The 13064-nt window shown below is 32.9% G+C and overlaps 1 protein-coding gene across 1 annotated transcript in view; it reads left to right on the top strand.

Annotated features, from left to right (window-relative positions):
- Positions 1–377: 377 nt before the first annotated feature.
- The window catches only part of LOC150100977 (protein grainyhead-like), a 267013-nt gene continuing 254326 nt past the window's right edge, over positions 378–13064 (top strand). The window contains exon 1 of the mRNA XM_090401949.1: positions 378–1542. Within this exon, the coding sequence (XP_090258075.1) occupies positions 1439–1542 (104 nt within the window). The 5' untranslated portion in view covers positions 378–1438. The remainder of the gene's footprint in view (positions 1543–13064) is intronic.

The following is a 13064-nucleotide window of genomic DNA, read 5'->3' on the forward strand; positions in this document are numbered from 1 at the left end:
TAGAGTCATATCTCCCGAATCGCCAGCACCAATACTGTCAGAAATATAAAAATTAAAACAACAATAAATAAAATAAAATAAAAAGTGTGGCTTAAGCTCCGGATCTTTATGACATCGCTGAAGCAGAAAAATTGAATACTGACGGATCATACCTGTTTAGTCAACTACACATACAAATCAAAGCTTTCTTGCATTATGAAAAATCATTCGGGATTACTTTTTTGATACGTATGCTTACAACATACATATTAGTACATCTCAATGTATATGACTTCTTTTCTATTACTGCGCTAGAATAATGGAATGCGCTCTCTGTCTTTTACAAAATAAATGCCGCACACAGATATTTTTAAATCACTAGAAATGAGGGCAAAATTTAAAATGCGATTAGCTGCGACAAGATAATACAAGTTTTGATATTTTTCTTCTTGATAGAGATATCATAATAAAAATGAAGATACTCTGTATTAAGAATAAATAGACCATACCATACGTTGTTTGGATTTATTCCTTGGAATACGTAAATAAATTAGTTGTACATACAATAATACATATAACAGAAATGCATTATCGTGCGGCCAGTTGGTAAGAAATATGTAGTGATATTAGTAAGGTTGACACAGTCATATATGAAACCTTTCGAAATATATTATTGGGAAATAATAACTATATTAACTAAGGAAATTGTCGAACATTCACTCACAAAAAATTACATCTTTATACAATTTTCATACATAATAATCATTTATTATAATTGATCATCATGGTTTGATCTTCATTTCCAGTTCACGATGCTGTGAGATAACGTCGCATCCTCGAAATTAGAATACAATTCCTGTTGTTTAAGAGCTTGACTCCTACACAGTAATACAATTCAGAAAGTAATAAACAGTTCAGAAAGTTAGTTCCTAGCAAATATGAGCGAATCGAAGCCAACCAAATGACATTAAATCTTTCTAATCTCTCGTAAACAGTATTCAGATGAATACCAACTTCTTCCTTAACCGGACGTCAGTCTTTTAACTTTCTACCGCCACTGACTGTGATCCTCTTCGTAGCAAAACCTGTGCAGCTCACCTTTTTTGACCTTGACTGCGTAGTTCTGGCTGCGAGCCCGTGAGGGATGGTTGCCATGTAAGAATGCCGCCATGATTGCGGGTTGACCGTCGGTGGTGCGCCCTTCGTTCTTGCAGGGGCAGCCAATGATCCCAGCACGCAGCCCACTGACAGACGCACAAACAGACAAGCACAAACTCCACGTAGTCAGCGTCGCGCAACACAACTCAGGTAGAACGCGGGAGAAGCGTCTCTCAGTCAGGTGGTCGCCATAGTGAAGTTAGTACGGACTGGTTTACTTTTATACTGTATTAGCAACCCGTGGAGGTCATCCGACTACAACCACTTCTGCCCCTGTGAGACTCGGCAGGGGCATATCGCCATGGAGTCCGAACAGACAGGTTTTTCGAGTTCTTCTGAAACTCCCGCTACTGACAGTCTCGAGCCTACAGGACAGGTCAGTCCCCCACGTCCTGGAGCAGACAGGTTAGTACCATCCTGCTTATTGTTTCAAATCTTAAGGTGTAGAAATTCCCAAGTTATTACACTAGGGGGCGTTACATTTTCTCTCCCCCCAGATTATTGTCGAAAACAATACATTCGATATGTAGCTGCTGCAAAATATTAAATAACGTCATATCACTGACATGTAATCATCCTCTTTCCCTCTCCAGTTATTTCTACCATTTGGTAAATATGCTCAATCAACCAATCGGGATTACGGGGTGAAGGTGAAGCTACGAAGGTGGTGTTGCAGGGAGAGAGGGGGGGGGGGGAATATACGACAGGTGTATATCTCCAGTGCTGCTTGCTCCTGTTTCCTACCCAACGCTCGAGTTTCAGCTCGGATTTTTTTTCTCTCCCTTACTTTCCTGGTATTTTATGGATTACAAAAGAGGGCGCACTTATAAACTACATGATCTGTTTGTTATCTGATTTTATCCCAAATTTGAGAGAGAATAAATCAGCGTAAACAAACTTTCAGTAATGACCTTATTCAGGTTCCAAAGGAAACTCAACTTTTTAAATTTATAAGAGAATACAACTTTCACATAACCGTTAATATATTACTACGTATTTTATGTATGTCTATTAGTAGGCTGCTCATTTTCATCTAACGAAACCGTTCACTAGGCAAAAAATGCTCAAATAGTTCAAAGGGATTCAAGATAGTTGTTTGGAGCATTGATTCCCAACGAAAAACTTAACTAATGATTATTATGTAGAATAACGTGTCATGAATTAACAGATTAAAATTCCAGTATGAATAATGTTATTCATTAGCAACTATGTATTGCAAACATCCCTTTCATGAAAACTAGTGCTGTTTGAATATCGTTTACGACACAGTTATTAAAGTACGAGATAGGCTTAAGATTAAATTGTTAACAAAGCATACTTGAATAGTTCATCCGAACTCAGCAATGTTTATTTCAGCTACTTTTTTTTTTCTTCTCTTTTTTTTCACTTGTCCACTCATTCAAGGTATATTAATACGAAAGGTAAAACAGCTTTCACTATTTGGAATTGACCTAAAAACAGACTTAAGACTTCCTCCCTTCAACATAGTGCGTTTGATCTTCCCATCATTCCTTATAACATTACTAATAAAAATACTCAACTACACAGCCTTTTAAAATTGAAAAGATGAAACGATTGAAAGGGATAGATAAATATATGCTTATTTTTTTTAACTCATCACGTGTATATACTTGCTGCGTTCGGTATTTAAAAAAATAATAATGATTTTTAAAATATTTTTGAAATGTTTGGAATACTCAGAATTTTCTAAGAAAATGATTGACCTTCTGAAAGCTTGATTCGCTTTCTGAATGAAATTTCTGAATGATTATATCATTCAGTATATACTTCATATATTTTTCACTTCGGTTATAGTGTCACATTTTTCCCGTTTAAGGATGTGACGTCATTTAATGAATCTTGAGCTGAGAGAGAGAGAGAGAGAGAAATATTAAGAGTAATCGTTTTGAGAGAATTTGAGAATCTATTCCCTTGTATAGAGTATTTGAAATACAATCACTTACATATCAGCTGGATATGTAAGTGATTTCCAGTGAACTGTGTTATTATTTTAATTTTGGAAGGAATGTACAATGAAATTATATGTTGATTACAGATCGGTATAAATAAATTTGTTGCCATCAAAAGAAATAAATTAAAAGGTATTAGTATTTCGGGACAACGTTTCGTTATGGCTGAGATTAGGGTTAATTATTGCTTCATATAGTCAGCTATTCCTCGGAGATGACTACTGATATATTTCAGTGATTTTCCAGTTTTCAAGTAACATTTCACTAAACATAGATTATATCAAAAACTTTCATTAGAAAATATAAATAAAAATTGTGTAGGAAGCTTCGTTAGATGTCAGTTTCTTTCAACAAGCCGATTACTGAAATCTCAAATCACATTTATGTCACGCAGCTGAGAATTTTTTTTAAATCTCTTTAACAAGAGCAGCAAGCAAAGAATGATAAAATGACACTAAACATTTTAACAGTATGCTGTATGTTGTAAAAATAAAAATAAAAAGAACGTTACTTTTGTTTATTTTGTTAAATCTGAATTGAAGTAATTTTCTTGAATATAATTCTATTTCTTCATAAAGAGAACTGATTTTAGGTTTATGGGCAGGATTTAGGATTCGGAAGTCTACGCTTTCGGTAGACATTAAAATTTTAAAAATTTATTTTATTTTATTAATTATTATTATTATTTATATATATATATATATATATATCGTCTACGATAAGAAATTATTTTAAGTGGCTCTCAGTTAGAGAGCCACTTAAAATAATACAGATGTATACAACGTAATTGCTTTATAAAAATAAAATTTCATGTTGGCCTTTGGAAGAGAACATAATTTAATATATCACGGTAATCCATTGTGCGAAAACGCGATCGCATTGGGGAAGCATCAAATTATTGCTGATTCTGGTGAAAGCAAGTCTCTCTCTCTCTCTCTCTCTCTCTCTCTCTCTCTCTCTCTCTCCCCCTATTTGTGGTTATCGTGGTTGTATTAAAATACTACTACTACTAATAATAATAATAATGATGTAGAAATTCTGCACTCCTGGCAAGGAAACTTTGCGTCAAAATTTTAAATTTGTTAAACATTTATTGTTAAAAATGTTATCATTTTTAACAATATTATCATTAAATAATATTTATTTATTTATTTATTTTTTAAATAACGAAAACTGTGGTGCGATCATAATTAAAAGAAACACACGTATTCACAGTGAAAATTATTTAATTGTAAATATTTCATCCTAAGTATCTTAGGACATCATCAGTACAGTAATTTTAAACAATAATAGGAATAACATACAGTTAGGGCGCATGATTACAATAGAATCTCATTAAACGTGCATAACGTGCTACAGAGGTAAAAAAAAAAAAAAAAAAAAAAAAAAAATTATTTAACACAATTTTCTATGACAATTTCCCATACTTTAGGAATAGTAAGAACGTCGTTGCGGTTTAAGTTTGGTCTGTGTAGTAGGGCTTCAGAACTTTCTTTGTATTAACGTTCATGTTTATATAAAGATCTATGTAAAAGTTTAAACTTTTCCCAATGGATCCTATGGTTTGGATTTTCAATTCCGTGTTGAGAGAGGCCAGATTTCTGCATTTTAAGAAGACGAATGTGGTCTTGATGTTCCGAGATGCGTTTCTGAACAGACCTACCTATCTGTCCAAAGTATGATAATTTGCATGAGCATGGAATCTCATAAACGCCAGGCAACATCAAAGGTGAGAGTTTATCCTTAAGAGAAGGTAACAAGTTGTAAATTTGGTTGATAGGTTTGTAAGTAGTGGCAAAATTGTATTTCTTCATAATTTTAGAAAGACGTTCTGAGATGCCTTTAACGTAAGGTATGGGAATCCTATGGACTTCTTCCTGTCTGGTTTGAGGTGTGGAGAAGTGGCTGATGATTTTTTGAGTTGTTTTAGGATTATATCCATTTAGGATGGCTGTATTTTTGATTACTTCTAATTCCTGATTTAAAGATTCTTCAGAGGAGCAGAATTTGTGTGCTCTGGAAACTAGTGATTTAATAATGCCAGATTTCTGAGATGGATGATGAGCAGAAGAATTGTGAATGTAGCGACCTGTGGAGATTCTTTTTCTAACGTAAAGTTGATGCGATGATGAAGAAGGTTAATTTTATCTAGAAACAGTTGTAATTCATGTTCGGGATGATCCCAGACTGCAAATACGTGGTCGACATATCTTAACCAAATTTTTGGTTTGGATTCAAAAGTGAATATTTTTTCCTCAAGGTGTTCTAGAAACAAGTTTGTTGGTTTTGTGATAAAGGAGATCCCATTGTTGTTCCTTCTTCTTGCTTGTAAATTTGACCTTTCCAGGTGAAGTAACCTGATGCAATAACAAACTTGAACAATTCAACTATATCAGACGGAAATTTTTGAGTTAGTAATTCTATTGTTTCTTTATGGGGAATGTTTGTGAAGAGGGAGACAATGTCGAAGCTGATTAACAAGTCAGTTTTTAATAGTTGAATGTCTTTAATTTTTGTGTGAAACTCAGTAGATATTTTGATTGAAGAGACTGGGTGGCCTATGTGAGGGCGGAGAAGGTTAGATAAGAATCTTGATAACTTGTATGTTGGACAGCTGATACAGTCTACGACGGGTCTAAGTGGAACATTAGTTTTGTGTAGCTTAGGTAAGCCATAAATTCTAGGAGGTCTTGCATGGTATGGTCTTACGTTTTTTGATTGTTTCTTCATCTAAGGTGGAAGTTTCATTAAGTAGCTTATTTAATTTTCTGAGTTGACGTTTTGTAAGATCATAATCCAATTTGGCGTAAGTATTACGATCTCGAAGAAGCAAATTCATTTTTCGGTCATATGAATTGGTATCAAGAATCACAGTGGTATTTCCTTTATCAGCTCTAGTAATGATTATATTTTTGTTACGTTTTAAGGAAATAATAGCTTTCAATTCTGATGGTGGGATATTTAATTCTGAAGGTTTGGCATTGTAGATCACTTTAGCTACTTCAAATCGAAGTCTGTTGGCTTCAATACTGGAGAGATATTTGACGTTTCTTTCTATATTATGTATGAAGTCTAAATATGGGAAACACTTTGGTGAAATCGCAAATTTATGGCCTCTTGCTAGAACATTTAATTCATCTTTTGTTAGTGGACGGTTAGATAAATTGACTACTCATTTTTCCGTTGGTAATTTGAATACAATACAATACAATACATTAATTACATTAATAATACATTATATTAATAATATTTAATGATATTATTAAATATTAATATAATATCTTATTCTTATATTATAGAGACTAAATGCAATACAATAGAATTACTAACTCAAAAATTTCCGTCTGATATAGTTGAATTGTTCAAGTTTGTTATTGCATCAGGTTACTTCACCTGGAAAGGTCAAATTTACAAGCAAGAAGAAGGAACAACAATGGGATCTCCTTTATCACCAAACCTAGCAAACTTGTTTCTAGAACACCTTGAGGAAAAAATGTTCACTTTTGAACCCAAACCAAAAATTTGGTTAAGATATGTCGACCACGTATTTGCAGTCTGGGATCATCCCGATCACGAATTACAACTGTTTCTAGATAAAATTAACCTTCTTCATCATCGCATCAACTTTACGTTAGAAAAAGAATCTCCACAGGGTATCTCCTTTTTGGATTTACACATCCAAAGAAAAGAAGACGGTTCCATCGCCACGTCTGTCTTTCGCAAGCCTACATTCTCAGGTCGCTACATTCACAATTCTTCTGCTCATCATCCATCTCAGAAATCTGGCATTATTAAATCACTAGTTTCCAGAGCACACAAATTCTGCTCCTCTGAAGAATCTTTAAACCAGGAATTAGAAGTAATCAAAAATACAGCCATCCTAAATGGATATAATCCTAAAACAACTCAAAAAATCATCAGCCACTTCTCCACACCTCAAACCAGACAGGAAGAAGTCCATAGGATTCCTATACCTTACGTTAAAGGCATCTCAGAACGTCTTTCTAAAATTATGAAGAAATACAATTTTGTCACTACTTACAAGCCTATCAACCAAATTTACAACTTGTTACCTTCTCCTTACAAGGACAAACTCTCACCTTTGATGTTGCCTGGCGTTTATGAGATTCCATGCTCATGCAAATTATCTTACTTTGGACAGATAAGTAGGTCTGTTCAGAAACGCATCTCGGAACATCAAGACCACATTCGTCTTCTTAAAATGCAGAAATCTGGCCTCTCTCAACACGGAATTGAAAATCCAAACCATAGGATCCATTGGGAAAAGTCTAAACTTTTACATAGATCTTTATATAAACATGAACGTTAATACAAAGAAAGTTCTGAAGCCCTACTACACAGACCAAACTTAAACCGCAACGACGTTCTTACTATTCCTAAAGTATGGGAAATTGTCATAGAAAATTGTGTTAAATAATTTTTTTTTTTTTTTTTTTTTTTTTTTACTTCTGTAGCACGTTATGCACGTTTAATGAGATTCTACTGCAATCATGCGTCCTAACTGTATGTTATTCCTATTATTGTTTAAAACTACTGTACTGATGATGTCCTAAGATACTTAGGATGAAATATTTACAATTAAATAATTTTCACTGTGGTTAATACGTGTGTTTCTTTTAATTAAAATAATATTTAATGATATTATTAAATATTAATATAATATCTTATTCTTATATTATAGAGACTAATTAGTGTCATTTTATATATTCATTTATATATAATAATTATAGTGAAATTACAGATTTCAATATGACTGATTGCAGTTTGGAAGTATTCATTAGTTAATCGGCTTCAGATGTAGAATTTACAAAGTTTTGAAAATACTATACATTGTTTTCTAAAAAAACCCAATTATAATTTATGTGTTAGTCTATTAATTTTAAGTATGTGTTAGTCTATTAATTTCACAATGATATTTCTGGATTTCTAGATCCTCCCCATTGTAATAAATCATTACAAGATCTCCCCTCAAAAATTAGGTAATAAACATATAACGAAGTTTAATTAAAAAAAAAAACATGAGTGTTATTATTTTAATAAACCAATGTCATAATTTAAGCATATAACAATATTTAGAATATTCTGAAACACGAGTTTCATAAAATATAACGACATTTTATACATGGAGCTTTTTTTGATAAGACAAATTTAACAAGACGGATAAGCTCTCTGGCAATAATAGATTCTAGTTCCCTCTACTAGGTGACAGAGTTGTCGAAAGAAATATCGTCAGAGAATGATGTTGTTTATTTATTTAAGTTATTATACAAACTGCATTGTTTACTTGATTTGCTCGCTTTATAATATTCCGTATATAGTTTGTCGAATGTTTCATTTCTTCTTTTTTCCTAATCGCTTGTTGGCGTCTGTCTCAACTTGTTTCTCTCGCGCTACCTGAATCTATGTTAATAATGCATACAAAAATATTAGTAATTTATTTATTTATTCATTTAAAATTATGAAATAACTAAAATTCTTATAGTATTCTTATTTAATGTTTTTCGTTTGTTATACTTTATTGATCTGTCCACAAAACGCATTTAAAACTTTATCCAACAAATGCAGTGTTCAGAAAAGATGGAATCGAATTTATTTCGGTTTCCTCGAAGCTAGAAGTGCATTTTGATGATGTCATTCTCTATCTGCGTTTTGTTTCTTTACCTTGTGCTTATTTTTGGAGGTTTGATTTAAGGGACGAGGGGAAAGACGTGGCCTTTAAGTGGTGCAAGTCAAGTGAAATATCTTCTACTCTGTTTCCTTTGCTCAATTTCAAAGAGTTAATTAAGTATGGTGGTATATATTTCTTTTCTACTCATTATAAATAATAAGATTGTATTTCTTTCTTGAACAGATATTCCGGTTTTTATTTGATGTCAGCGTACACTGTTTTAGACTACGGGGGGGGGTGACATTTTTGTTTTATTGTTGCTGTGTGTTGTTGAAAAACAAGATAAAATCTTTCGGCATATACAGTCGAAGGCATTTTAATTTGTGTTGTTTAGGTGAATTTCTAAAACATAATTTAGAGGAAAAAAATGTTTTTCTGCTTGTAAACATTAGGTTTAAGTGTTTAATTTGTTGTTGTTATTATTATTATTATTATTATTATTATTATTATTATTATTATTATTATTTTGTAGATTTTGTGTCAGCAGATGACTGTAAAAAAATTCATATTTATAATTTAATTGTCGAATTAGTTGGTATACCATGTTATGGTATATTACGAAATTCTAACACGTTGCTTTTTTTTTTTTTTTTTTTTTTTTTGTATTTTTAAAATAAATCGGTAACGAGGCATCACTCGCTACCTTTATTACCTCCGCACTCCAGAGCATTACTTCAGCGTGCTAGACGAATGGCGATGTATTACTTATTAGTTGCTTTTTTTTGTTGTTGTTGATTAATAGTTTTCTCATCTGGTTTTCATTTTTTTTTTTTTTTTTTTTCACCCAAAAGAAAATGGAAGAAAGAAGAGACTTCTACTGATGTTTCATTGATAGTTGCTCTCCGAAACTACCCACTCTCTACACAAATGAACTTCAATATTTTCAGAGATTTTGAAAACCAGTGTTAATCATATCTACTGACTGTTTGGAGTGCTGACCGAAGCATGCTATGAGGCCAGTATATTATGTCTGTAAATTGCATGTGCTCTTTTGGTATGATAAACCCTAGCGTCTGCTTATGAGATCGGATATTTCATCTAGTTGGTGTGTGTGTGTGGGGGGGGGGTTATAAAGTTCTTCGCGTTCTAAGAGATTTAAGGATTCAAACCCAGAATTTTTTTTTTTTTTTTCAACCAGAGGACACCATCGATAGGATAGTGTCCTCTGGTTTCCCTCGTAAGCACTTCGTTTTTCCCTTGGAAAAACACCAATAGTCTTGCATCACTCGAGCATTTTGTTGTCCTAGGTATCGTTGCACCGTTAGTTCTTTATCATTTTCAGCATCCTTGTTTTAATAAGCAGCTTCGAATTCATCACCCTCTTAGAAATTTTACAGTTAAGTACATGCACAAGTCCATTTTTTGTCCAGTTCCTTTAAGTTTCATGAGATCCAGTTTAATATTCAGTTGGTGGCAGAAATATTTTCTTAGTGGCGTCAACACAAGCGAAGGAGACTTTAGTTTTATATTCTCTTTTCCTGGCGTGAAATACGAGTAAATGCAGAAAATCAGCGTATTTTGTAAATCCTCGCATACCCAGTAGCAATGCAATTATATGTTTACATAACAACAGCTATTCCAACACTAGTCTTTGCCTTATTACTTCTGTCAAATTGCACATAGTTTCAAGCGTTTCTTATTGCCTGTGCAAGAGGTATGGAAGGTTTCTGTATTACTGTTATGCGACAAAACTGCTTTTAAGTTTTGGAAGATCCAACAAATAAGCACCACTATTTTGGGTTAATGGATTTCATTCATGTATCTGAAAAAGCTACGTACTGTATATCATAGTAATATGTTCGATTCTTTATCTCGAAATATGAAACTAAAATACCATTTCTGTTTATAAAAATATAAATTTTCAGTTCTAAATTTTATTAAAGTTTCATTGTTGAAGGCAAAGTGGAAGCAGTTCAGATTGTTTAGATAAATTTAAATTTCTAGAAAATTGTTTAATTATTTGTGTTAATCACACTGCGGTTTATCAACAGCTTCATAAATTCTTTCACCTGATGCCGATGACTTCTTACTCACACTCGAAGCAAGAAGGCAATCTCTCGATCCAGCACCTGCTCTACCACTACCATATTTCATAGTGATGATAGGTGGAGTAGAGCAAGACACTGGTCTTATGGCAGATTCTAAATATTGTGATATAATGATATCTGAATGTAAGAGAGAACTTGAACAAACTGAGTGTTACAGCATTCCTTAATGTGAGTGTAATTCAGACGTGTTCAAAGTGTAACTTCATTCATTTTCAGACTACTTAGACCCACATTTCTTCATAGACACTCCAGCTACAAAAGGAAAATTGACAATAATATATCACGTTAATAATATTATTGACTAATTCACGAAAAAATATTCCAAAAACATATGAAAAGCGTAAAGATGACAGCCTGGTTTCGATCAGAGATTTTGATTTTTCCATCGGTGGTTTGGGTTTGCCGCTGCTTGTACGAAATTTACTTTTTCTTAACGTGTTTGTTTCTTTTTCAATAGAAATCATACATATTATAATTGTACAGCTATATTATGCTGTCAAATCCATCAAAGTCATTTTCAGCATTTAGAACAGAAATTATACAGTCGACATTTCAGGTTTAAGCCGTATTTCTTGCTTTAATTGATGGAGAGGGATATATCGTTTTCAAGATTTTGAGGCCGACGTTAACTGTTACAGCATTTACACTAAAATAAATGCTGAAATAATAAATGCTGAATTTTCGAAATATTGATTATAATATGTCATGACGAATGTTTTTTTCATTCGGACTATCCCGATCTACATAGGCCTGTTAATAATAAAATAAATAAATAAATAAAATAAATAAAAAAAATGGCGCCTCTGAGAGTGAAAAGAGGAACGAGCAAACTAAATTGCGTTTGCATTTTGTGAGATATCGCAAATCACAAAGCACTCGGAAGAATAACACGGGGATAGATTGCCTCTATCATTTCATATTCACAATACGCTGTGTTCTTTTCTTCAGTTAGACGATTACTACAATTACTACATAGGTCATGCTCTCATTTCTGCTTTCCTTAAACAAGTCAAGCAAAGAAAAATAGATTACATGAGAGATAACAATGTAACTCCTCCACTGTATTTAACAAATATACGGGATCTTAGTTCCACCTCACTGAGTCATTATCTTTCCATCCTAATTTTACCAAATCATGCTTATTTTCCCTAAAAAGAAATTGAATTACTTTAATCCCTGTTCGCTCTTTCCCAGTTATACGCTGTTTGGAACTTTTCCACTTCATATATGGCATTTCTGTATAAGCTCACTCTGATATCTCATGTGATGGTTGTTCAATTCAAGGATTCAGAAGGTACTCTTTTTTGATGCTGTTTTTGTTTTTTGTTTTTTTCTAATGCCACATATTATTCTGAACTTTTTGATTTTCTTTTCTTAAATCTGGATTTCCTCCCTGCAACTTTTCTCATAGTAAAGCCATTTTCCTTTGGGATAATGTTTACCGCTCCAACTGGCTTCCCTTTTTCAGATGCAGTGATCCACTAAGTATATATGCTTAGGTATTTGCTATCACCAGCATTCTGATACCAGTTGTTCAAATGCTTACTTGAACATTAGATAATCATAGCCACTTTTCAAGTCCTCTTGATATTTTCCTTCTTAGTAGTGATCCTAAATATACCGTAGGTGTTTTGTTTTCCGCAACTCATATCAATATAGTATTGAGTAATACTCACACAATCACTCTCCTGTCTAGCATTTTAAAAATGCCAAGCGAGATGATCTTCGCAATTTTTGTACTAATTTTATTGTTTTCATTATTATTTCTAGTCTGCTGATGTAAACCTTTGCATTGAATACATCAGTAAAGCAATCCGTACAAGTCTGAACACATTTATTCCCAATTACGCTTTAAATTTGCATCCCTTATCTAAACATCAAAGAAGTAATTCCATTGGGTTTAAACAAAGATAGGATAATAACAGATCACTCTAGAAGACTTGTAGAGTGATCTGTTATTATCCTATCTTTTGTTAGGAAGATGAGAAATATCGTAATGTTCGTAAACATACATAAACCAATAAAAATGAAAATAAATAAAAAAACAGGTGTCATTTTAAAAAAAAGTTCTTTATTTGCAGTATTTCCCATGCCAGCGCGTCTGTAGCATGATCGCGAAGACATCGCTACATTTGTCATTTGGTTGCAAAGACCTAGATTCGAATCCCGGCTAGGATTCAGGAAACATTTATAATCTTTCATAGAATATTCATTTATTCA

This window comes from Typopeltis vanoorti, chromosome 12, assembly GCF_054136105.1.
Source record: "Typopeltis vanoorti isolate ZY-2024b chromosome 12, IOZ_Tvanoo_1.0, whole genome shotgun sequence".
Taxonomy (NCBI): Eukaryota; Metazoa; Arthropoda; class Arachnida; order Uropygi; family Thelyphonidae; genus Typopeltis; species Typopeltis vanoorti.